Source organism: Pipistrellus kuhlii, unplaced genomic scaffold (genome assembly GCF_014108245.1).
Source record: "Pipistrellus kuhlii isolate mPipKuh1 unplaced genomic scaffold, mPipKuh1.p scaffold_m20_p_2, whole genome shotgun sequence".
In the NCBI taxonomy this organism is placed as follows: Eukaryota; Metazoa; Chordata; class Mammalia; order Chiroptera; family Vespertilionidae; genus Pipistrellus; species Pipistrellus kuhlii.
Window position 1 is genome coordinate 183,037,450 of NW_023425515.1, and position 27,227 is coordinate 183,064,676.

General features: G+C 39.6%; 1 protein-coding gene across 9 annotated transcripts in view; it reads right to left on the minus strand.

Moving 5' to 3' along the window:
* Window positions 1-424: 424 nt before the first annotated feature.
* Window positions 425-27,227, minus strand: part of KDM1A (lysine demethylase 1A) — a 54,780-nt gene continuing 27,977 nt past the window's right edge. For 2 of the 9 annotated variants that reach the window (XM_036446463.2, XM_036446458.2), the window contains 15 exons: window positions 26,034-26,140; window positions 24,057-24,138; window positions 23,231-23,325; window positions 16,925-16,936; window positions 14,553-14,695; window positions 13,894-13,984; window positions 12,684-12,818; window positions 11,925-12,025; window positions 10,358-10,469; window positions 6,965-7,097; window positions 5,111-5,298; window positions 4,371-4,485; window positions 2,467-2,594; window positions 1,686-1,832; window positions 425-911 (listed from right to left, as the gene is read on the minus strand). In XM_036446463.2, the coding sequence (XP_036302356.1) occupies window positions 726-911; window positions 1,686-1,832; window positions 2,467-2,594; window positions 4,371-4,485; window positions 5,111-5,298; window positions 6,965-7,097; window positions 10,358-10,469; window positions 11,925-12,025; window positions 12,684-12,818; window positions 13,894-13,984; window positions 14,553-14,695; window positions 16,925-16,936; window positions 23,231-23,325; window positions 24,057-24,138; window positions 26,034-26,140 (1,775 nt within the window). In that variant the 3' untranslated portion in view covers window positions 425-725. The remainder of the gene's footprint in view (window positions 912-1,685; window positions 1,833-2,466; window positions 2,595-4,370; window positions 4,486-5,110; window positions 5,299-6,964; window positions 7,098-10,357; window positions 10,470-11,924; window positions 12,026-12,683; window positions 12,819-13,893; window positions 13,985-14,552; window positions 14,696-16,924; window positions 16,937-23,230; window positions 23,326-24,056; window positions 24,139-26,033; window positions 26,141-27,227) is intronic. The other 7 variants (XM_036446464.2, XM_036446462.2, XM_036446461.2 and 4 more) reach the window with 6 other exon arrangements.

Consider the following 27,227-nt stretch of genomic DNA (forward strand, 5'->3'; position numbering starts at 1 on the left):
AGTTTGAACCGCTCCTTATGTAGAACTTGCCAAAACTTTATACCAGTACCTTGGATGAAAGTACAGTTAGCACATACCCATGGAGGGAATCTGGAGAATAAAGCCAGGATAGTCTGTAGAGATTACCCAAACTTGGTGGTGTCTTGTGTTTATCTTGAGAATTCAAAGTTTCCCAATCTCCATATGCTCATGCGTTTGGCACATAGTTACTCTCCAACTCCAGTGGGGAAATCTAGCCTCACAGACCAGGAAGCCCATTATTCTACAGGAGCCCCCTTAACCCTACATTCTTACCAAGTCATTTTTCTCCTTTATACAAACATCCTCACGTAGACCCAGATAAAATGAACATCTCCAATGGAGTAACACTCCTGTCTTGTATACGGCTCTAACTCTAAGGGAAAACAAATAAAATAGATAGGACTAATTTTATATGAAGTTTTATTCTCAAAATATAAAAAACCTACCACACACCAAGAGACTTAAGACGCTCTCTCATAGCGTTTGCCTCAGTCTTGAAGAACACACACTTCCACACTATAATGGACAAGTGCCTTCATCCCTGGCTCTAAGTCACTCAAAGGAGTCAACCTCCTTGAACTTCAGCAACTGACCGGAAGCCCAAAAGCCAGGGCAGGTTTCTCAGGAATCTACTATTGCTAGAAGAACTTTGCTTACACAGCAAAAGACACACATGTTGGCCTCTTCCTTAGGATGCACTGGTTTCAAAGGCTTGGGGACTGCTGTGCGGGGACACCTGGTGTGGCCTGGCGAGGTAGGGTGTACATGGCTCCCAAGAACTGGTCTGCAATCCTTCCTGCTTCTCGGAGGCCACTCAGCAGAGCACCATGGACAGTGGCTGGGTAGTTACGGATTGTGTGTTCTCCAGCAAAGAAGAGTCGTGGAATTGGCTATTTCAGGAAGAAAGTTAAGAGAAAATCAGCACATTGCAAATACACCTTTGTTACTGTGTTAAAACTTCTATATTTCTGTTGGCCTTTGAAGCTGAACTCACCCACCCCCAAATCATAGCCCATCACTACCAAAAGGGTCTCCCTTAGGAGCAGGCGTTTCTTAGAACTGACGGAACTAGGAGGGGACAACAAAACTCAGCCCAGTCTTAGTTCCAGAGTGATACCGAATTGCACCTGTTCTTACATTCCAGTAACTCTGGGGACACCTGGTTCTAAAGCTGACTTCGTCTCATGAAAGACCTACTGGAGGTGGGGTGACTGCCCTGAACCGGAGCACACGGCATTCTCCTCACTCAGAGCAGGTCTTCCTTAGCGCAGGGTCCTGAGAATACTGACTCCTCCTGAGAGCAGGGTCAGGCATCATCTAGGTAAGGGCCCAAAATTATTTCTCAGGGGCATCCCTTGGAGATCCCTAAATGGTTCATACGATTGCCTGCAACAATCGTATGAACCATTACAAAACGGGGTGCAATTAAAAACACCTTTTGTTTTATAGGAACAAAAATCTGAATACAGGCGGTTTAGATTTAACAAAGCCAAAATGTGAGAAATCTGACACACAAGATACTGCTCCTCCCTTTTCCTCTGCTCTGGGTTATTTGAAAGGGTCGAATGAGTAAGTCTGTAACAATCAGTGGCATTTTCACTCTAAGAACCTGGGATACTGGCCTCTTCCCAAATAAGCCCAGATACAGTTTGTTAGTGTCTCACCTGTGGGGCACCTGGGATTGAGGGGCCAGGAGTGATTGGCTGAGCCATTAAATCATAGTCATTCCCAGAGGATCCTGCAGCCACATAGGAATAGGAGCCCCGGGCCCAGGGATCGGCACGCCAGCGGGACACCACCGTTTCCTTGGGCTAAAGAAAAGACCATGGGCAGAGTTACTGCTGTACACCAAGGACAACCCAGTAATGCATCTTAAAGGTGGAAAATTGTGGTGAGTGGGGATACAAGTTCTGAGAGAGCTGAAGAGGAAACGGACATGAGAGCCAAGTTGTGAATGCTGATGCTTTAAAATATATAACACAGAATGCCTTCAGACTGCAAGGAAGCCTCCAACTTGCACTCTTATCTATGAATCCAGAGACCTACCAAGGACTTGATCTAAATTCTCTCTTACCTATTCACATGAAGTATTAATATACCTCCTTTCAAAGGAATCAAAAGGGTCTATAAGTGTTTCAATGGGCCTGAAGAATAGAAAAAAGTGCCAAAAGATTCTCTTAAGACTTCCCTGGGGGAATTTGGCCACTTTGAAAGGTGGGGTGTGGTGGTGGTAAGATTCCAGAAGCAGAGATGACCATAGACAAGAGGACAAATGCAACAAATAACTCTGAATCCCACACTTAACATTAGCATTCATGTAAATCCATACACACTTCTCAATTCTGGCTGAAACTCCTGACCAACTACCTGTGCTCAAACTTAAGAGAATATGTCAAACGTGTCTCTTGTCCAAATCCCAGATCCCGCTTGTCCCCACTCACTTACCTGGGGCACTGCACTGCTACCAAAAATCCCTTTGAGAATGGCCAGGCATCGGCCTACAATCACATCATCACTTATGTTTTCCATGATGCCAGCAGCTTCTCCTGCGACTAGTGCCAATAGTATCGGAGCTAGGGAAACAGAAAGGACAATTCCAGGGTTTTCCTACAGACTTTTCTCAAGAACCTCCGTAATGGGCCCATTATTCTTGGTGCCCTGAAATCTGACAACCAATAGACATGCACCACTCAGCTCCAGACAAGTTGTTTCTGAAAAGGTAACTTGAAATCTATCCCCAGAAGAAAGCTGGCAAACTATAGTGGTGACTCATGTACTCCATCGCAGAATGTGGAAGTTCAGATAGCATTTCAGACCTTGTTAACAAAGAAGACCAGTATCCCTATGGTGAGACCAAGAATTCTTAGCCCTGCTCACTGGAGACAGCTCCACCCTTACTCATCCATTTGGTGAATATGCAAGAGACTTAAGGGATAAACACAGTAGTGGATGCTGGGGACATAAAAACAATAAACGACTAGTCCACAGACAAATATCACAGATATATAATTATGAACTGTGACAGAAGATATTAGAGGAAAACACAGGCTACAGAGAAAACAATACTGAGAATTTAGATTTGAAGCAGTGGAGTGTATCTTGTAAGTCCTCTTTGAAATGGTGACATTTAGGTGATGACCAGAAGGCTGGGTAGAGTAAGCTGTGTTGGGAAGGAAGAGAAGGAGAAAAATAAAAGCACCCAAGGAACAGTATTTCAGAGCAAAGGCCCTGAAGTAGAAACCAGCATGGTGCAATCCAGGATTCCAGGAGAGCAGCAGGGTGCCTGGAGCCAGGAGAGTGGGGAGGGGTGAGGATGGGCTGGGAGGAAGCTGAAGGAGAGAAGGGCTGGGTTATGCGGGCCTTCTTAGTAATGGCCAAGATAATGGAAAACTCTCGAAAGATAGAAGCAGGGATAGCGGTTAGTGGCTGCTGGCAAAACTAGAAAGCAGTAACCTTTAAAAAAAGTTCTAGACGAGGAAAAGGTAAGAGAAGAGAGCGGCTTGGACTGGGGGATGGGCAGTCAGAAAGAGGAGCAGTAGGTCTGAGAGAGAAGCAGCGTTGACAGGACTTGATAGTGTGGCTGGGGAAAGGGAAGAGCACTCGGCTGTTGTCAGAAAGCACTGTGCTCAGGGAACAAAGTGCCTCCTCGGGATCGGTGACCCTGGCCATGAGGAGGATGCTTTAAGGCAGGCAGTGAGGAGCACGGACAGAACTGGGGTGGGCATGAAGCTGTTAACTGATGGATCTACACTGTCAAGGCCATGCCTACTGATACTGCTGCACAGTACACGTCCCACATTCTTTTCCTGGATGAGGTCGAGTCCAGATATGCTTTCTTTTTAAAGCTTTGTATAGGAATGGGAGCAATCTAAATATGTACAGAAGAAAGTACAACTGGGGTTTCATAAATACATTCTAAGGGAAGTTATTAAAGACTCAGGGGTAAGTCAGACATGAAAGTGTGAGAATGAAGAACACAAATTTCCCCTTCCAGGAAGCCTCCCTGGGCTCACCCTGCTGGCAGGGCGGATCCTTCCTTTTGTGCTTTCTTTGGCAACGCTCTGGGCTTTCACCCTGCCATCTTCTTACCACCTGTTCTGAGACTGCCTACCTCCTCATTCTATCCCCACAAGTTAGTTGTGAGCTCCTTAAAGAAAGGTTTTATCCCCAGCATCTATAAGGGATTTCAGGAATTGCTTATATATAGAGTTAATGAAAAATCCAGACAGAGACAGACAGACACACACACACACACACACACACACACACACACTTGAAAAAAACTAGAATATTCCTAATTCTGTATTCCTTTAAGGGTATGAGAAAGATCAAAACTAGAGAGCAGTTACCTTTATAGAGGTTCCAGAAGAGGAAGAGCTCGCCCCTGCTAGCAGTCGTACTGCCGACATGCCCGAACAGATTGACACTTGGATCCCAGAACACCCGGTCAAAACACAGCACCACCTGTTACAAAAGCAGCACAGGAGCTGGCCACAGGGCTCCGAGAATATGGCTTTAAGCACAGCTATGCCTCAAAATTTTTCTTCAGACATTATTTAAATTTCTTCTAATCTTTTTTAAAAATAATTTAAAAAATATTTTTACTAATTTCACAGAGGAAGGGAGAGAAAGAGAGAAAAAACCATCAACGATGAGAGACAATTATCAATGGGCTGCCTCCTGCACGCCCCACACTGGGGATCGAGCCTGCAACCTAAGCATGTGCCCTGATCAGGAATCAAACTGTGTCTTCCTGGTTCATAGATTGATGCTCAACCACTGAGCCATGCCGGCCAGGCTAATATACTTTTACTATATGTCAAGAAATCCTTATTACACATTTATTACTTAAAATGACATTTAGCTCTCTTTTTATAGGCTTAGGTTTGTGAAGTGACCTCAGAAGACTATGTTCTCAAGGATACTTCATGCATAATTAGGCAAGGAAGTGAATGAACGGACATATCTCACCCTGTATCAGAACTGAGAGCACAAGATGTATACAAATGCAAACCCTTCTGTCCGAGTGGAGGGCAGCGAGACTGGTACTTGTACAGTGGGCACGAGAGAGGTGTCGAGGGCAGGTTACCTTGTTAAGGTTGCCAAATCCCATCCTCTGAACTGCAGACGTTTTCCACTCGGGAAGAGGTGGCACGAACTGTACAGCTGGTGGCTGCTGCTTCAACACACCCAAGGGGAGGGTACAGAGAACCGCATCACACTTGTAAATAAAGGTCTGGCTGGTGGAGCGGGTATTCACAGCTATCACTTCACATCCTACAGGGGTTTGAGGGAAAAGACGTCACTGGTGAGGAGGATGGCACTGATGAGGACAGCAGGCTCTACATGCCATTCCAGTTAATTCTTCACACATGTCTATGGAGTTGGTTCTGTCCACTACTTATAGAAAGAAACTGATGCAGAAGTGAAATAACACAGGTAATAAGTGCCAGAATTCAAATCCTAATGCTCGGAGTCCTTGATCTTCACCACTGTACTATCTTACCTGCCGATACAGAGATCTCCTGGACTAGTAAAGGACCTGATAACCTACTAAGGCTAAGTAAATTTAGACCAAAATTTAGGGTAAAATGTCTTTTCCAAGAGAACCAATAACTCCTCCAGTGTGGGCAGGAGCTTGCACACAGGGACAAAGAGAAGAATGATGGCAGAAGCCTGCGGTGCAGACCCAAGGGATGCGGCTCAGAACCGTGGAATGCACTGTGATGCTTAGCTTGCCAGAACACGAATGAGTTCAAAGCTGGCCCCAGAAAAGGCACTGAAAGTAGGTTCATCTTATTCTCATGTGAGCTTGATGTTTTTATTCATTGAATGCCTATTATATATCTTCAAAACTATACATAAATAGTTCAATCAGTATGAGATCTCATTACATGTCCATTTTCTTTCTTTTTTAAAAATCCTCACCTGAGGATTTTTGTTTTAAAGAGAGAGAGAAAGGAAGTGAGGAGGGAGAGAAGGAAAGGGAGGGAAAGAGAAACATCCATCGGTTGCATCCATAAGCACCCTGACCAGGGATTGAATCCACCAGAGCCCAGGTATGTGTCCTGACTGGGAACCGAACCCACAACCTTGGTGCTCCAACCCACTGAGCCACCCAGCCAGAGCCATGCCCCTTTTCTGTGGTCACAGAACTAGAGAAAATAAAGAAAAGCTCCTCATTATTCTTCATCTGCAGCGCAAATGAAGCAGATCTTTTCAACATCAGCTAGAAGCTGCCTCTGAAGGGAAAATTTAAATGGAAAATGGTTTCAGCAGTTACAAAAAAAAAAACTCTAGGAAAGGGGCCATGGAGGGCAAGATTAGTGGCCACATTTCCATTTGTGATGGGGGCCCTCAGAGAGGGGAGGGACTAGTTACCATAAGGAGTTCAGGATTATTAATTCCAAAGGCGGGTAGACAATGGACTCTCTGCACCCCTTATTAAATGCACCTCAGACCAGCAATGAGCACTGAGCCTAAAGTCAGTCTCAGGAGTCCACGTGTTAGCAGAACTGCTCCCAGAACTAGAAAGCAGCCTGAGCCATTAGTCCACCCACGTAGAAAAGCCAGAATGGACCCAAAGATCCTGCTGCAAGATGAAATGTAGGGTGGGTTCCACCGGAGACGAGGGGCCCAAGTTTTGGAATTTAAGAATATACTTAGCAAAATTAAAGTCAAACTTACTGGCTGCTATTATAATATCAACTAATTCATGTGCAGTTTGTAAACTAAAACTTGCCTCTATTTTCTGGTTTATACAATGATGGGGCCAGAATCTCCAAAGGCTCTATGGGCTCAATCCTTTAGTAAATGCAAACTTTAGAATTTAGGAGACGTAGTTTGTCAGACATTGTATCAGGAAATGACCTAATACTTTTTCTATAGTTCCAACTCAAAACATCAGCATCGTGCACTCTCTCACCAGTAGGCAACGACATACCTGAAGCTGTGTAGCGAACCTGCCGAACTGCCGTATTCAGTTTAATATCCAGGCCTTCTGCCAACGCCACAGGCACACAGGAGTAGCCGTTCCTCACTGTCAGGTGGCTGCCAGTAAACTCAAAGTCATCATCCTAAAGAAGAGAGAAAAGGACATATCTTCACACTTTTAACATCTAATTTATCTATTTATACTGAGTTCTGTAAAATAAGGCTAAAAACACCAACTTGTGGAAACTGTCACTGTAACGCAGAAATTAAAAACAATCACTCCAGCACAGCCAGTGTGGCTTAATGGTTGAATATTGACCCATGAACCATGGTTTTCTCTCATCACTGATGTTTCTATCTCTCTCCCCCTACTTTCGTCTCTGAAATAGATAAAAATACATTGTTTTTTTTAAAAACAACAACAACCCAATTACTCCATATTCAACTACAGCTGCAGCAGAAAACCGAAGGAAGAAGAAAAAAAATGCTCAATGTCCATAATGTGAAAGTAGGGCAGTTTCTTTTTTCCCTAGATAGAGATGTGTAAGTGTTTTTAAAAAATTTTTATCTGGGCGGGAGAGAGAGAGAGAGAGAGGAGAGAAAGAGAAACAGAAACATTGATGAGAGAGAACCACTGATTGGCTGCCTCCTGCACACCCCCTACTGGAGGGTCAACCCCGCAATCCAGGCACGTGCTCCGACTGGGATTCGAACCATTGGTGCATGGATCTGTATTCAAACACTGAGCCACAACAGCTGGGCTAGACAGAAGTTTCATCATCAAATCTAGACTATTCATGGGGGTGGGAGAGGGAAGAAAGCTGATACAGTAAATTCTGACAATTAGGTACCTTTTTTTTTTTTTTTTTTTTTTTAATATATTACAGACTTGGTAGGATATCAGATTCACCAACCTAATTACGTTTTCTTTTACCCAAGAGCAAACTCCATTTTTATTCTTTAAACTTGTATGTTTTAAAGTTGAGGGAAATTTCCTAAACTAAAGTCCGATGAAGGCAATCTAGGATTGTAAAGACTGACCCAACATGATGTATATAGTAACGAAGTCAAGGTTTGGCCTGGAAGAGTTACCCAAATGATCTAATTTCTTTAAATTTACTAAAAAACTTTCTATGTAGAGAAACTTTTGAAGGCTAGTGAGTATTTTTGATTTCATGAGATTCCTGGGGAAAACATACCACAACTCTTAGGAACTGGGGTTGAGAGCAGAAATACTAAGTGACTGACTCATCTGCTCCTCTATGGATCAGTTCAAATTACCCACACTTAAAAACTTAATACAATTACAAATAGGTACATACTGAAACTTCAAATGATAAATGAGTTATTAGGAAGATCTAATTTAGTTTTTACATGAAAAACCACAAAGAAACTGGGATCTTTAAAAGATTTTTTACCACTAACAAGTTCAATCCTCACTGTAATTCAAATACTAAAGAATACCAAGATATAATCTAAAGATTAAGAAGTAAAAATAATCTTACTAGGAAAATGTATAATGAAAATAGAAGTGTAATGTTTACTTCTACACAGTCTTAAGTCCGGCTAAAGTCTCAGACTTAGAGATTGGTCCATTCTAGCATCTAAGAAGCCCTGTGACTTCTCACCAATTCAAGAGTAAATCACCATAATAATACTTAAGAATAATGTGACAAAATATTTTATCATGCTCAAGGACTAGAAGTCAATAGGAAGATGATAATCACTCTAAATCAGATCTATAGATTCAATGCAATCCCAAACTCACAGAAGTTATTTTTTTTAATAGAAATTGATAAACTGATTCTAAAATGTTTATGGAAATACAGAATAAAAAATAGCCAAAAACAATTTTAAAAGAGAACAAAGTTGGAGAACTTACATTACCTGATTTCAAGATATAGATCAAGGCAGTATGAAAGTGGAATATGGATAGATAAATGAACAGACTCACACATGGTCAACTGATTTCAACAAAGATGCCAAGACAAGTGAAGAAAAGGACAGTGCTAGAATAATTAGATAACCATATGGAAAAATGTGAGCTGTAACCTCACCTCCCACTGTACACAAAAATGAACTAAAATGGATCATAGACCTAACATAAAACTTTATGAAGAAAACTGGAGAAAATTTTTGCGACCTTTGTTTAGACAAAAAATGTTCAGGTTTTTACAAAACACACAAAGCCTGAAAGTTAATAAAATAGGACACTCATAAAATTTAAAACTTTTGCTCTTTTAAAGATACCATTTATAATATAAGAAGGCAAGCATGCTGAGGAATTGTAGAAAATACTTGCAAAACATAAATCTGACAAATTGTATACAGAATTTAAAGAACATGATGAACTCTCACAATTTAACAAGAAGACAATCAGATTTTTTAAATGAAAAAAAGATCTGAATAAACTTTTCATAAAAGAACTGACATATCCATGGCCAGTAAGTACATGAAAAGATGCTTCAGATCACCAATCATCAGGGAAATAAAAATTAAAACAATTAAACATTAGAATGGCTAAAATTTTTAAACTGGCAGGACCAAGTGTTGGTGATAATATAGAGCAACTGGAACTTCCATACATTGCTGGTGTGAATGCAATTTGGAAAACAGTTTAGAAGTTTCTTATAAAGCTTTATAAAAACTTACTTTCCATAAGATTCAGCAACTTCACTCCTACTAATCCAAGAAACACATGAATGTTCATACCAACTTCAATCATTATAGCCCAAATGGAAACAACCCACATGTCCATCAATGTACCAATGAAAAGACAATCTGTGGCATCCTACATAATAAAGAGGTAATATGCAAACTGACCACCACACCCTCATAAGATGGCTGCCTTGACTAACTGAACAAGCAGGCTGTGGGGGAAACCAGGCCGGCGGGCGGGGGGCGGTGAAGAATGACAAGGCCGGCAAGGAGGGGGAGTTGGGGTGTCCAGGCCGGCAGGGAGGGGGGCAGTAAGGGGCAATTTGTGCACCAAGCCTCTATTATCCATACAATGGAATACTACCAAACAATAAAAAGGAACAAACCACTGATATGCACAAAAACTTTGCTAAGTAAAAGAAGTCACACACAAAAGGCTACATGTTACATGATATTATACTGTACAGTTCAATTTATATGTAATTATAGGAAAAGCAAATAGGTGGTTGCACAGGGCCAGGAGCAGGAGGGCTGGGGAGTAACTGCAAAGGGGCAAGAGGATGGTGAAAATGTTCTAATCTTAACTATGTAAGTTTGGTAAAACCAAACTGCTCATTTGAAATAGATGAGTTTTATTGTATGTAAATTATCTTTCTTAATAAACTGTATAAAAACACATAAACAAATGAACAGTTTAAGAACCCTCTTCAAATCATGTGCAAAAAATAAATGACAAAGGACTTACCTGATCCCAATGTTTAAGGGAGAGCGTAGAAAGCGGTGTGGCATTAGCAAATTCAAGATTTGCAAAATGCCAATCAAGTATCTGTCTGTCTCTTGACGAGAGGTATACATCACTGCAAAATGAGAACAAAGGAGTGAAGGTTATTAAAGGACTTTACTATTATGCTCGGTAGGCGGATGTGGATGATCTCAGTAACTGTGTGACAATCTAAACCTGGGACTGTGCTTTATGTGAAAAAGTTCCAAGTCAAAAAGTAGGACCCGAGCTGTCTTATTAACGCCGTTATTCCTGGTGCCTGGACAGTGCCAAGCTCACTACAGAAAGCAAATTACAAGTAGGTCTCATTTGCTTAAAAAGAAAAAGAAAAAAAGAAAAGTCTTCTTTATATGGTTGCATTATGAAAGCATATTCTTTGTAAAAATTTGTTTTTTATTTTAAAGCATGGACTTTTTGACAAGAATGGGTAGCATTTCTGCCTGAAGAACAGAATAGATACATGTGGAGGCCAGGTGCAATATGGAGCACATATCAGCATTCAAGTACTCACTGTCAAAAGCCAATGGAAATTAAGTGTAATACTTTCCTACTCCCCAGAATTATGGGAATTTGAAGCAACATCACCTTCTATGCCACTCAAGAAGACAATTTTCATTGACTACACTTTCATTCAAATACATACATCAGATTTATGAAGGCTATCTTAAAAAACAATATATTTAAGTATCTAGGACTTTCTTACATATTAAAACATAAGACTAGGGGATTTAGGAACCTGAGAAGCATAGCTGACCATTGAACAAACCGATGCCCACCTCCAAATATCCGGGGATAACTTTTGATTCTCCCAAAACTTAACTACCAATAGCCTACTGTTGACAGGAAGCTTCACTGGTAAGATAATCAATTAACACATATTTGTATGTTGTATTATATGCTGTGTTCTTATAATAAAGTAAGCCAGAGAAAAGAAAATACATAAATTTTATGCAATCATGACATATCTAACTTTTTCTTTTTCTAGATTTCTAGGCTACGCAGTTGTCTGCACATTTTATCAAATTGTTGTAAATCTCCAAAAAATGTTCAATATTATATACTGAAAAATGTCCACGTATAAGTGGACCTGAGTAGTTCAAACCTGTTGTTTATTTTTTTTATTTTTTTTATTTTTTTAAATATATTTTATTGATTTTTCACAGAGGGAAAGAGAGAGGGATAGAGAGTTAGAAACGTCGCTGAGAGAGAATCATCGACCAGCTGCCTCTTGCACACCCCCTACTGGGGATGTGCCCGCAACCAAGGTACATGCCCTTGACCGGAATCGAACCCGGGACCTTTCAGTCCGCAGGCCGACGCTCTATCCACTGAGCCAAACCGGTGCCGGCTCAAACCTGTTGTTTAAGGGTAAACTGTAGTTCACATGCACAAATAGCTTACATTTATCAAACAATTTATAATCCATTCACTTAACATAAATAAAACCATGGTGCTTTATAACTTTCCCTCTAAATCTAACAAAAGACCAGTAAACCCTAGCCTTCTAAACATCAGTGTTTGTTTTTCTTACCTTGGGGGATTGGCTTCCAATTCTTGAAGTTTTTCTTCTAGTTTTCCCTGTGTTTCAGCTAACTCATCATATTCCTGATATAATGAAGAGAACCAGTTGATTTGAATGTGTCAGAGACCAGCCTACTAGTTATTTATACCACAAAATGTAAAGTCTGAACCACATCCATGGCCCAGGTCATATCCACGAGTGTCTCAGCTGAAGGCTGGGTCAGGGCTCGTTATTCTTGGAGACAAATTATAACGTGAGCCTGAAATTAAGATTGGAAGTGGGAAGGTATAGCAACCGCCACTTCCTGTGCATCTACCACATCCCTAGCACAGAGTAAGTGCTTTGGATCCCCTCGTGAGTGAGTTAGTGTTAATACCGTGTAACAGATAATGTGATTCAGGAGCCCAAGGTCTCCTGGCTAGAAGATACTAAGTTATGGATTTCAACCAGATAATTTGACTCCAATGACTCAGGAGTCCATGTTCATTATCATTATTCTACACCATCAGGGATAAACTATAGCAAAGGGCTAAAATGAGATGTAAGTAAGCTAAAGGATGAGATTGTGAAAACCAAGGAGAAATTCTGCAGATTAAGTAGATCTCAAACCAAACTAACCATTAAGTCCCCAATGCTCCTGTACCAAACTCTCTTGGCATTATAGGTACCTGTGATTGCTAGTAGATCTTTTCCAATGCTCCTCAGATCTACACTATTTCTTAGGATTCCAAATAAAACCAACTGGGCATGTATGCATGTATACCACACCTTGCACAGGGCAGTCAGATCCCTGTGTTTGCTCTTCACTAAGAACTCAGCAGTGATATCTCTGGGTGGCTTGACTTCAGATGCTTCTTTGTACTGCTGATGGAGCTCTTTAATTTTCTCTTTCAAATTTACCATCTAAGAGGGAACAATCAAAATTTACCATTCCAGATAGTGATGTCATTCATCTCTAAATCTCGTGCTTTGGCAATTCCCCCTAAACTGCTATTAAACCAACACAGGCCCTTGGAATTCTTAAATGCCTTTTCTATATCATGACATTTTAGAACAGGAAAAACCCCTATATGGCTTAACACAGAGATATCACATCACTATAAGATAAGTGAGACCACTTCTGACTTCCAGAACTAGGAGTGCCCCATTAATTAATATATATACACACATATACAAATTAATTTAATTTCCAGGAAAAGCAAAGTACTATAATATAACTTAAACTTGATGTTTTGGAAACCAATGGCCATGATTTGTGTGTGTGTGTGTTTTTTAATATATAAAAGGTCAAGTTATCACGCAAAGCGACTGGAGGAACCATTCCCAGGATTGGTCTGGTCAGATTTCCGATGGCACTACAGAGGACTAAGAGGGTGGTTAAAGTTTGAGATGAGGAAGCCCACAGCTGGCCTTCTCTGGCCACTTAGCTCACTTCATGTACACAATCCTGAATAAGGAGTGCCAGAGACCTCTTCACCTGACAGGATGAAGAAATGAGGCACAGTGAGCGTGAGCAAGAGTCTGGTCACAAGATGCTCCCGGTTTTGCATGACAACTCCCACAGGAGCTGCCCCACTTCACATTCTCCCTAAGCTGGTGTTATGTTTGCAGCTAACAGGATGAGGACAAACAGTTTCCTAGTCTGGAGGGTGGTGGTAAAGAGATCTACTATTTGGCACAAGTGAAGTAATTATGGCAAAGAATATGGTCTTGGCTGTTGTCATCAATGGAAATCTGACCTCAGGACAGCTGATTTCCCTCCCATCCTAGAATTCAGCAGAGGGCACTGGGTCAGCTTTACAACAGCCCATTTACCAGTAAAGCTGCACTGAAGAGTGACAGATAAAACAGTGCCTTTTGCTTAGTCATTTTTTCTTAAGGGTAATCAGTGAGTCCCAGTACTTTTAAAATTTCTAAAAGGCTTTTTCTTTCCTACTAATGTACCTTCAGCTATGAAAGAAATAAAATAGAATTTCACCTTATTAAGAAGTTCTTTCAATTCCTCCTGAGTTTTTACTATCTTCTTCCAATGTTCAATTTGCTCATCTTTAACATGCTTTTCTTGTAACCTAAGAGAGACAATTCGTATGCTCTGGTCACACAGTCAGCTTTGCAATGTAAGACCGGTCATCCATCACAAACATTTAAGAGTATCAAGGCCCACTGATATTTCTAATACTCTGGAACAAGAAAGTTGGCCGGGGACAAATTATTTTCTAGGCCACATGTGTCAAACACAAGGCCCGCGGGCCAAATCCGTCCCGCCAGGCCTTGCAATGTGGCCCGCACCGCGCTGTCATCACTGCACTCCGCTGCGTTTCCATCACAATGACAGTTTATGACTGTTCAGTAAACCATTCGGCCTGCGATTTAGGCTGGATTTTAGATTTTGGCCCCTTCTCTGATTGAGTTCGACACCCCTATTCTAGGCTGTGTTAAATACAGTTTAGTGCCATAAAGGTGAATTTTAGAATTTAGAAGGGTCTTACATACCATGTAATTATTTTAAATGGTTGTACTTTTAGAATTAACTATTTCACATGAAAATAAGCAACAATTAGCTCAAATAAGACTTGATGGAAAACTTAAAACAAAAATTGCAAATCATTAGACAATAAGCAGTGTTGAAGTACTTACTGAATAACAACTTCCAGTGCCTGGCCAAGGGACACAGGCTTATTATTGAGGACATTGAAGTCTAGTTGATGACTAAGGTAAGATGTAGCTTCTAGCAACCGGTTAAACTCTTGTTCTACCATTTCATCTTTCTCTTTAGGAACCTGAAAATCCGAAGTATAGCAGAGTTGGTCCTTATAATACTAAACATAAATAACTACCCATGAAAACACAAATGCTGTACAGATTAAAAGGTTTCTCAAAAAGGAAACCTTTGAGGACAATGATTTCAACTTCCTTTCTATAAAGTGGTCAGTTTTATTAAATGAGATATGAGATGTTTGGCACTGATACTCTCCTATTCTCCCAATTTTGCTCCCAGACCTATCTCTAATAACAGCCCCAGGCTGGTGTTAACATGCACTGAGATAAGCTGGGATGACATGCAAACAATAGCTAGAAAAGGCCCAGAGAACAAAAACTGTGTCAATACACCTGAGGACCTCCCAGCAAAAGGGCACGATAGACAAATAAGAAGCCTGAGGTACTGCTTCTCCTCAAAGAAGAATTTAAGGTGGGAGTAGGAAAGAGAGAAGTGAAGTTCATGGCAATTAATAAGCTATTAATTTGCAGAGGAATAGTGTTTTTAAGGCATCAATTAAGTTCAGAGCTGAATGTCCAAAGCTCAGATTATGAGTGACTGGCGTACCAGAGCTGGCTCGCTATGGTGGAGGAAGGGAACAGACTGCAGAGCAGATCATCAAGCTGCAAGACCATGCTGCCAGGCCCTGCCACCAGTTAGTGGAGACACATACCTCTGTGACTACTACTTCATTCAGCCCCAAGTAAACTATCTGCAATTCTAGTGCTCAGCGAGAGAGAAAAAGCACATCTAATGCAAGCATTTCTTGCCATAATAAGCGGGGCATCAACTGGGAAGTGGAATTTAAATTATGAATTTTACTTTACAGACAACCTAAAATTGGTAACAAGAAGACAAAAATTAAAGGTCTAAGGAACACTGATGCGGGGGAGAAGTGATCTTTTACAACCAGAGATAGCCTTCCCAATTGAACAGATGATTTTTGAAGCACAAGCCTCTGCCCCTTCACTGATAAATCATCCAAATAAGTCCGTATCAGCCAGGGGGTGGCAAAAAGAAATACAATGTACAACAAAGAAAGAAAAAAGGGAGAAGGACTGCAACTGTCCTTTGAAACTGTAAATATGACTGACACCATAAGTGATTCAATCAAAAGCATGTTTTAAAGCATCAAGTTCCAAAAGACCACACAGAAGGGATCAAGAAATCTCTATGAATTAGAGTCCTCATAAGCCTCAGAAATGTCAACCCCTGAGAATCTTCTGGTTTATACTGAGAAATAAGGCAAAGAATCAAGCTTCGGATACTTGGTGCCATTATATAGCAGGGTGGTACCTAGAATTCAGACACATCTGCCCTCCTATTCAACTCCATGCCCAAAGAAAGGAGCTCTTGGTGACAATACTATTTGTTCTGATACTCAAGAGTTAATGGGAGAGACCATTTTATCAGGAATTTCATTTTTTTTCTCACTAATGTGATGGTCATATATGGAACAGCTCAAAGCAATGCTGAAATTTTGCTCATGCAATAATGCAACAAAATATGGTTCTATAATCTCTAAATTTAGTGCAACTTTAAAAAAGGAAACAATTACATTTTCAACTGATAACTTCTAGTACAGTTATGAGATCTTAACAGATTATAGATGCAATGTATAAGACTGCTTTTCCTGGAGTAGAAAAAGGTGATATTTCTGAGTGGCTTCTAAAACGTCTAGTAAGGGGATGGATGCTGTAGCAGCAAGAGGGGCCAGATCACATATGCCTCTGCAACAGGGCAGAATGTGCGGAACACAAGCGCGCAAATGGTGCCGATTAAAGCTCTTCCAGTGTCCACTGGATGGCCGGCTCCAGACAAGCTTTAATCTTTGCAGTGAGGCTGACAGTCACATAGGGAAGTTCATACTGAAAAATATGCAGCACTCAGGCTCAGTAATTGGGGTCCAGGGTGTGTGGTAGAGAAATACTTAAAGGGACACTGTCAAGGTTAAAGGGACCAAATTTGACCTTTTGTTTCTTCCCTCTTTGCTAAGCAGCCCACTTGATTCATTACACTTTACCCTTTAGTCCCCCCACTCCTCCCACAAAAACCTAACTTTTTACATGCGCTTTCAATGACAAAAACTCAAATGGCACCAGCCCAACATATAGGTGCAAGTCTGCAACAACAAACCAGGGTGAATGTATGATGGAGAGGACCTTTGGGAGGGAAAGATTTAAGTTTCAAGCTTTTAATGGGTTATTATAAACAGTGAGGAAATGACTTGAAAAATCATGAAAAAAAATACCTTGACAGTGTCCTTTTAACCAGTGCAGCAGAGAGAGAAATAAACTGTAAATAACAGCCCAATAGCCACATCAAGTTTCATTTTTATGACAGCAGTAAAATCAAGGCTTTAAACACATAACATGGCAAAAGCATTGTTAGCTCAGAAGCTGCAACCAGAGAAATAAGAGACAAACTGTACAGAGACCAAAATGAGAAAGTCAAGGCACAGAAATGGACAAAAGGAAGCCAGTGTGGAGAGGAGGGCGGTGGTAAAGGGAGATGGTATCAGAAAGCAGTGAGGGAAAAAAAGCAAACATAATAAAAGAAAAAAAGAAACACAGAACAGTAACAACAACAACAACAAACAAAAAACAAACCAGAGGTCACGGCCACGTCTGACTGACGTCAGGACCACATTACTGCATCTCCGGTACACCATCTCACTCGAGGCTCCCTGAGGAGGCTCTAAGCACAGCCAGCAGGCAGCCCCAGCCAGTTTTTGCCTAAACAGTTATGGGAGTGTTGCCAGTGAGACCAGGGATAGCTTTGAAACCAGAATGTTTTTCCATTAACTTAGAATTGTACTTTGAAATTAAAGGAATATTTGAAAAATAGTAAATAAAATACTTGTCTATTAATCAACACTGACTGGGTGAAAATCAAAAGGTAGTGTTGATATATTTAAATTTTGAATCTGTTTCTAAAATTAAGCTAGCTGCCGGTTTGGCTCAGTGGATAGAGCGTCGGCCTGTGGACTGAAGGGTCCCGGGTTCGATTCCGGGCAGGGGCATGTGCCTGGTTGCGGGCACGTCTCCACTGGGGGGTGTGCAAGAGGCAGCTGGTCGATGATTCTCTCTCATCGATGTTTCTGACTCTCTATCCCTTTCTCTTCCTCTCTGTGAATAAATCAATAAAATAAATAAATAAAAAATAAGCTAGCTTAGATATGCACTACTTGACAATGAAAAGAACTTTTACAAATGACAACCTGTAAGCACCCCCTAAATAAATACCTGTTCCCCCTGGTGAGAATTGTTGGACTATCTTAGTTCCACAATAATCTGTGGAACACAAAAGGCAATAATTTTAATTTTACCTGACCATTCTATTCCAGGTTCTTAAATTGCACCTTGAAAAAGAACTCAACAAATGATTGCAAAGAGTTAGGCTCTGTGCCGAAACCGGTTTGGCTCAGTGGATAGAGCGTCGGCCTGTGGACTGAAAGGTCCCAGGTTCGATTACGGTCAAGGACATGTACCTTGGTTGTGGGCACATCCCCAGTAGGGGGTGTGCAGGAGGCAGCTGATCGATGATTCTCTCTCATTGATGTTTCTAACTCTCTATCCCTCTCTCTTCCTCTCTATAAAATATCAATAAAATATATTAAAAAAAAAAAAAAGTTAGGCTCTATGTTAGACAGCACTTGGATTTCTATGTTACAACACAGCAAGAGCATATTAACCAAACTAAGAAGCAGCAGTTTTTTCTGAAAGAATCTGATATTAAAGTTTTCCAGTAAAGAATTAGACAAAAAGATATCACTTGAAACAGATTTTGATATGACTTGTCAAAGCCATTTATTTCCCTATGAAAAGCTCCAGATAAACAGTTTCTTCAAGATTAGGAACATTTGGTGAGTCTCACTGCTCTAAATAGGTACAATTCTGATTGTTTTGGTCCTGTAGATTATATGGAACATTCCTGAATGTGGCCAAGGGAGGGATAGCCTATGCATCTAGCCCACGCAGAATAAATTTAGGGAGAGCCAAGCAACTTTCTGGACGAGTCCCTGATCCTGCAAGAAGTTATCTCAAAAAAAGGACTCTCCTTAGCTCTACCTCTGGTTCCACTCTACCATCACAAACTCTAGGTCTACAAAAACATGATCTCGTTCCAGTCTGCAGAAGTTCTGAAGCAGCAAAGCAGAATGGAGTTGACTGCAGCTTGGTTCTGGGTACAGGAAGTTCTGAGATTTAGCCAGAGAAATCCTTAGAAAGAGTAACACATTGAAAAAAGCTGTGATGGCCAAGCTTGGCCAACAGAGGCCACAGTTCATCTCCACCTCCAGGCACGCCTAGAATTATAATAACACAAAGACTGAGATTGGCTCTTTTGTAAAACCTAGAAGAAGAAATTTATATCTGGATAGTCTCTAATTCAGGTTCCCAAATGGCTAAGAAAAACAAGATACAGCTATTATTCCTAAAGGGAGAATAAGTACAAGTATATCCCCAATCCAAAAGTTTAATGTAATTCTATAAATGAAGGCTGTTATCTTTAAACTCACAGGGATTTTTTTTTAGATTATACAAATATTGGACTTCCCTAAAGCAGTGACTAGGCCATGTGGAGAGGGTACCCAAAATATGTCTAAGGGCTATCCTGGCAATTAGAGCATACAGTAGAAGCCCACTCAGGAAAGTCCTATTAAATGAATAAATTAACATAGTTTGGAAAAGCAAAGTCAGTATTATTACTATATTTTAGGGGGAAATACCTACTTTGCAACTTCCGGAACATTAAACGAAGGAAGGAGATTTTTACATTTATAAAAAACAGGGATTGACAGTCATTATTTTAAAGAGTAGAAAAAGAATACCTTCAAGACACCACATTCCACAAAGGAAGATGAAAACTGAAAAGGCCAACAGGCCTGTGTCAAAAGTATTATCCTCTAAGCACCACTATATGAACACAAGTGAAAACTGGCTACCTTCGGTAGGTACTGAGCACATCCAGTTAATGGTTTTTGTAAAAGACGGACACCTGTTATTTTTCTAGTATTCTCTTTCTTCCTTGTAATAGTTGAGCCGTTCAAGAAAACTAGTGCAGTATATTTTTTCCCAAGTAGTTTCTGAATCTCTGGATCTCAACTTGGCAACAACTCTAACTCTGTTCCACTGTGATGCAGAATGTTATAGCACTGCGGGAATTTGATTAAGATAGATACCTTTTACTGAAAAGAAGCCAAAACAAAATTAGCATCTAAAGCCCCCAAGTTTCCGCTGGTGTACAGGAGATGCAGAAAACATTCAGTCATTTCCCCCATCTCCCCCAACAATCCATGTTAGTGTGGTTGTTTTTTTGTTGTTGTTGTTGTTAATCCTCACCCGAGGATATTTTTTCCCATGGATTTTTAGAGAGAATGGAAAGGAGGGAGAGAGAAACATCTATGTGAGAGAGATACATTGATTAGTTGTCTTCCATACATACCCCGACAAAGACCGGGGATGAAACCTGTAACCCAGATATATGCCAGGAATCAAACCTGAGATGGTCTGGTGTGTAATCACACTGGTCAGGGCAACAATCGTGTTTTGAGTCCCTTGACTTGTGACTCCCAAAACGTTCCTGAATTATTACCCTATTTCCCAACCCTGTCCACATCCACTTAAGGCTGATTAAAGTACAGTTCAGAGTATAATTGCATCATCATCTGAGAGCAACTGCTAATAGAAACTCCTATTTACAGGGATATAGTATCTTGTATTAAACTCAAGAGGGAAACCCTTGCTCTAGTACCTAAAGCCATAAAATAAACTTTCCCTGTCAAAACCAATACAACCCACTGAGCTAGCTGTCAGTGCAGGACCAGAGAGAACAGAGAAGTAAACTCTGTCGGGGAGTCTTGTGATTCAAACAATAAGGTAACAAAACAAAAACACTTGCTATGTAATTTTTCCCTGTAACAGCAAAATGTCTGAATATGTGATATGTCCTTAAGACAATATTGCTTAGTCAATTTCCCTTACTAATTGGCTACTGCACCAAATAGAAACATACCAACTTAGAAAAATCCTATAAAGATCAGAGTTGAATGAGAACTACAAATTTCACTTGAAAAAAACAGCATGCTGAAAAACACATACCTGTTTAACAGCCGTTCACTATAGTGCTACTCAAAGGGCTGATCCTGGTAAGCCTACAACCCAGATATTTGCCCCGGACCAGAAATCGAACCCGAGACCCTTTGGTGCATGATCACACCAGCAAGGGCAACAATCATTTCAAGTCCCCTCACTAGGAGTTTATGCCAGAACCTAAATTAACACATTGCTTCCTTCAATGAGAAAGTCTTGCTACCAAAGAAAAGTCATCATCTGAACTAACAGCATGGTTAATAATGTCGTTTATTTATGTTCTGGAGTCAGCTGTTTACCTCAACCCATAGTGTAACCAACAGTTCGTTCATTGATGGGCAGCTGGTTACAGACAAACATAACCCTGCCTTCAGTGCCTTTCCCTCCACAGCCATGTTCAAGTCCTCAGCCACCTTCACAACCGCTCTCCTTCCTTCTAAATCTCTCCAGCCTTTGCCCCTCCCACCTCCACAGACTCCTCCCTTGGCTCTTCAGCAGCAATTTATCCTTCTGCCTAACTCTTGGCAAACCTGCCTGTTGTTAGCGTTATAGGAATAGGCATGAGTAATATGGTTAAGGGGGGAATCACTTTGATTTTAATGACAGCTATGATTGCTGATGCTCTCGAGTTCATATAAGATATCTGGAGTCACTACAAGTTAGGCCCCTTGAAGGCAGAGAAAGCATCTTCAGTGCTTAAGACAGGGCCTAGATTTTGGCAAATGTTCAATAAATACTTGACTAACTGTGATATACAAAAGAGGGGGCTGGGTAGATAAAACAAGATTGGAGAAGAAAAATGGACTCTTTCTACTTTTGTATATGTTTCAAACTTTCCATAATAAAAAGTTAGGAAATAATTATTTGTGTTCAAGTCCCACTCTACAGTGGCATCTTACATGGCAGAGAATGACTTGTTCAACTCAATATCCTTTATATAACTTTGCAGAATAGTAAAAGTTTATTAAATTGTTGCATTAACCTCTCCTTCATCCTTTTAATCTAATTCTATTTTGCTAATTCTGCCAGAATGGTGGAGATGGGAACTAAGGCATTCTCTGAGAGTCTGTCCTCTGATATGAACACCATAAAGCTTAAAGGTATACAGAAATGGATTATAATGTCCCATGGGACCTAAAGTTGGGATCTTACCACTTTTAATAACTGCCAAATACATACACACACACACACACACACACACACACACACACACACACACACATCAAAACTTCCCTTCCTCAGAATTGTAGACACCCTTGCTCTCGATAGAACTGGTAAGCTTCTGCTGAATATAAACTTGTGAATTTCACTCACTCCTAAAATTTAGGATTGACTTACATAATCTAAATCAAAATGTCAAACTCGCAGCCCACAACGAATATTTTTGCAGCCCAGCCAATATAACAGTGTGTAAGAAACGTTATAATAAAACTTTCAGAAGTTAATTTTTACAATATCCTGTTATACATAATTAATAACGAACTTCAACGTTCACTAATGACTACTATAATCGTGTTGCAACCATTTCCCTTTTGCACCTTACTCGCAGTGCATCATTTCTCTCCATTAATACTAGCAGCGAATATTTTAGCAACCGATGGCCACGACATTTGTCTTGGACTGATTTGTTTGGTGTGTACAACAGGAAATATTTCACTTTTAGAGAACAAGAAAAATAGGTTTATTTGTGCTATGCTTATTAATTTGTGCAGTTATTCAGTGTCTGCTAAGTTAATGTTCAAGAAAAAATATTTTTATTAAAATGCTCTATTATTTTATGTTAATGATTATTCATTTATTTCAGCCCTTTATATTCAGAATATTTCTATCAAAATAAACCTACGTTTCTATGAAAATTGAAACTTTTTTTTTGCAGCCCACATAAACTTAAACCTTGTTTATTTGGCCTGTGTTAGCCTTTAAGTTCAACATGCTTGGTCTAAGCTTCTCATATAGTTGTTAAACTATTGTCACTCTCCTATTTTGAACATCACTTCCACTCTACTGTCATACTAAGTATAGAAAGTTCCTATGCATCTGGGTCAACAATCACCTACGTAACCATTGGCTAAGTACCACAATCTGGCCACTAGCCCGTTAAAAACTTAAGTCTACAAACACAAAACTCAAGTCATAAAGAGCACATGGAGCTAAAGCACATGATGGATGCACAATACAAAGAAAGGAAGGGTCAAGTGTCAATTCCATAGGTCTCTTGGAGTAGGTAGCCTCAACTAAATAAAAAGATTAGCTAGCTAGGTTTCATTGAATGTTTAAAGATAAATTCTTAAACTGCATATATGTAATAATAATCCCTTCCTAATAAAACTTAGAATTAAGAAACAACAATTTCTGCCCTCATTTGATATGTATTATGTGTATATATATTCACTCATACATTAACTCCAAAAATGTTTTCAAGTGAACAAAGAAAATTTGAAAAGTTCTGTTTGTCCTCCACTTACAGCTTGTCCATTGGCTTCATAAAGTGGGCATTTTTGCTTGATCTTGGCCAGTTCCATATTTACTTGTTTGCTGACCACAGCCATAGGATTCCCTCCTAGGAAAAACTCAAATGATTAAATTCAACATACCTATGAAAAAGAAAACACAAAACCCAAAGCAAAAATATTTTTAGTCAAATTTAAAATACCTAAACTTGTGTATCTTATTTACATAAATAAATAAATAAATAAATAAATAAATAAATAAATAAATCTCCAAAAGTAAAACAAATGTGTAAGATAAGCATAAAGAAGAAAGCAAAAAATTACCTGTAGTCCCAGTTAGTTAACACTAGAATCTTCTAGATTTTATGTGCATAAAATAGACATACACGCACAAAATAATCATACATAACACATGTATCGTTTTGTAATCTTTTTATAACTTAGCAATACATTGTGGATATCCTTTCGTGTTAATATGGAGTTCCATAATTTTTAGTGGCTGTATAGTTCTCACGTGGAACAATTCCATCTTCTAATCTGTGGTTTCTAATTGTTCTGCTGTGCCACATTAAAAATGCTCCAAACATAAGATGGACCACTTGTTTACTGTCTTAGGATAATTTCCCAGAATTGGATTTGCTAGGTCTAAATGTCTGTACAGTTTAAATTTTGCACACACTGACCTATTCTTCCAGGAAGCCTATGCGTCAATTTACCTCTCACTAATACTAAGAATAGTATCCTAAGTCAATATATTTTAAAACTGCATCTATAGCTTTAAAACATAAGCTTAAACAACCTTACGGATCTCAGAAGTGTATTACAGCACAAAGCTACTTACCAAGACCTGTTACTACCATAGCTCCAAGATCAGCTACATAGTTTCCTTTTCGAAATGTAGCAACTCGTCCACCTACACGATCCTGTTTTTCAGAAATTAAATGGCTAAAATCATCAATTCTATTTTAACCATAAGAACCTGGCATGGTATGCTCCAGGCCCCTGTCTTCGTATCATTTAAAATGAAAGGTGCAGTTTAGAGTTTACATGGAATGCAATGAACAGAACAATGGGCACAAAGAGCAAATGGAGTTTAAATGGGAGGCAGGTAATGAATGACATACCGAAAGGTATGGAATTATGAGGTGAAACAGGAAAAACAATTTGGTAGTCAGAAGACATATTTAGTAATAGGTACTGCTCTCTCTCCATCCAGCGGTCTCTAATGCCTCTAATGAACAGGCTAAGCAAAGGTCACACACATAGAAGATATGTATTAAGAAATTCCAACTAAACACCATCTTTCTACCACTGATTTCCTACTATTGCCTTCCAGTGCCCAAAGTCAGCTGTGAATGATTTGATAGATGATTTTTTGACAATGGTTCTCCAGGACAGGTCCACGCCCGGGACAGTGTCTAATGAGCATGAACTATTATTAATAACACCTCTCATTCCTAAACAGGCCCACATTTATCTCTGCTAACTAGGGCCTTTCAAGTATGGGATAACTCTTATGAGCTGCAGGGATATTTCAATTATGGATAAATACAGGCATGCAAACAAGCAAACAAAGCAAAACAAACACCTGTAAACTGGATTAAAACTCCACATGGGTAGAAATCATGATTCTATCATTCCTTACTGTATTTTTAGTGCATAGGACACAAAACTGTTTTCTTGATTAATGAATAAAACATTTTTAGTAAAAATATATCAGAAATTATATTTAAAAGACTATTTTTAAAAATTATCAATTTAGCCCCGCCCAGTGTGGTTCAGTGGTTGAGTGTCAACCCATGAACCAGAAGATCATTATTTGATTTCCAGTCAGGGCACATGGCCAGGTTGCAGACTCCATCCCCAGAAGAGGGTGTGCAAGAGGCAGCCAATCAATTCTCTCTCATCATTGATGTTTCTGTCTCTCCCTCTCTCTTTCTCTTCCATTGAAATAAATAAAAACATATTAAAAAAATAAATAAGTAATAAATTAGTAATTTAAATTGTACTATAGAGATTTTATAAAATTATAGCTTGTTTAGGTTACCTTGAGAAGTATTTATTTTTTAATTAATTAATTTTAAAGAAAGGAAGGGAGAGGGAGAAAGAGAGAAACGTCGATCGGTTGCCTCCCACACTCGCCCTGAGAGGGGATCAATACTGTAACCCAGGAACCAGATATATACCCTATAGAGAATGGAAACCCAGAACCTTTTGGTTACAGGACAACGCTCCAACCAAGACTCACTGGGCAGGGTGAGCTGTACTTTTTTAAATAGTGGGAGTCCAGGAAGGTCTTTAAGCCACTGGAAGATAATTAAACCTCAAATTTTACTAATGAAGGTGATTTAAATAGTAGTATTCTAACACGACATCCTTTTCCCCACTCTGCGTCATCATCCCTTTCCTCCTTCACTAGTAGTTTCTGTTTCTCTCTCTAGGACTAAGAGAAGGGAGCCAATATCTTGGCTTCAGTAGGCCCTAAAAGATGGCAGCTACAGAAGAACCTATTCCTTTTCCTTGACTGTCAAACACGAACACAGTTCACTGTGCTCCAGTAACTACACACACTGCCTCCTGCAAAGGATGCCTCCGTGAAAGCCCCAGCACCGGCAAATACCCACCAAAAGGATATGCAGATCATTTACAAACTCTGCATCCTCACTGTCAAAAGTGCTTCAATATAAATAACACGATTCAAGATACTTTTATAAGCATTAATCCAAGTCAATTTAGTTTAGTTTAAGTTATGATTTCTTAATTTGCAACTGATAACTTCCTTTAGGTCAGGCTTCTAAACCCCAAACAAAATTCTTACCCTAGCTTCCAGAAGTGTGACATCCATTCCGAAACTCTGTAATTGACGAGCTGCTGCCAAGCCTGAGACTCCAGAGCCTATAATAATTACTTTTCCTGTCTTTTTAGCTAAAAGCAAAAGATGAAAAATTAGAACATTTTGTTGTAGGTTTGAGTTTGTAATTATGGTCTTTTATCATGAAAATCTCAACATGTCATAATGTCTTACAAAGTATACAATTTAGTTATTTTCAAAATATGGAAAGTATCTCTCTATATATAAAAGGTTAAATGACTGACTGTACATCGGTCATATGACTCGCACTGGCAAATTAAAAATAAACGTTAACTTGTGTATATGCAAGACATATAAAGCTCTTGCTGGCACCAATCTAGAAAGACTAGGAATATTCCTACCTGAACCCGTTTTCGGACATGGTCGGTTATATGTTGCTTTCTCTCAAGTTCGAAGAGCGTGTGACATTAAAGTTAAAGTTGTAAATACTTTATCACATGGGAAATTAGTCACACTCTCTGAAAGTGTTTTTACTCTTGATGTGGTATATAGGGAGGTATCAGAATAAGTTTAATTAATTTATCAGTTATTGTTTCTACCGTGTTTCCCTGAAAATAAGACATCCTCCGAAAATAAGACCTACTTACAGGTTTCCTTCTGAGTGAAATATAAGGCATCCCCCCAAAAATAAGGCCCCCCTAGGCTAAACATGAGAGATTTGGTCCACTGATTCTGAAAGAAATGGAGTCACAAGAAATTTACCAGGAAATTCAGAAATTGGATTGTTATGATGATGTTCCAGAAGATGACATGATTGTCATTGAATAAATGAGTAAATTCCTGATACTCCTGATACTGTAGGATTCAGAGTTTGTCTGGTTTGTATTGACAACTACCATACTACCGTACCGTATACAGGTAATAAATATCCTTTATTTTCATTTAACAATAAATGTGTACTGTATTCTTCTTCATGGAAAAATAAGGCATCCCCTGAAAATAAGACCTAGCGCATCTTTGGGAGCAAAAATTAATATAAGACACTGTCTTATTTTCGGGGAAACAGGGTATATCATGTTTTTGTTGTTTTTATAGTTTTATATTATAACTTTAAGGCCCAAATATGGGCTTTCCTTTACATCATGTTGTGATTATTAATCAATTTATATATTTTCTGCATATTTTACTAATTTCCTTTCA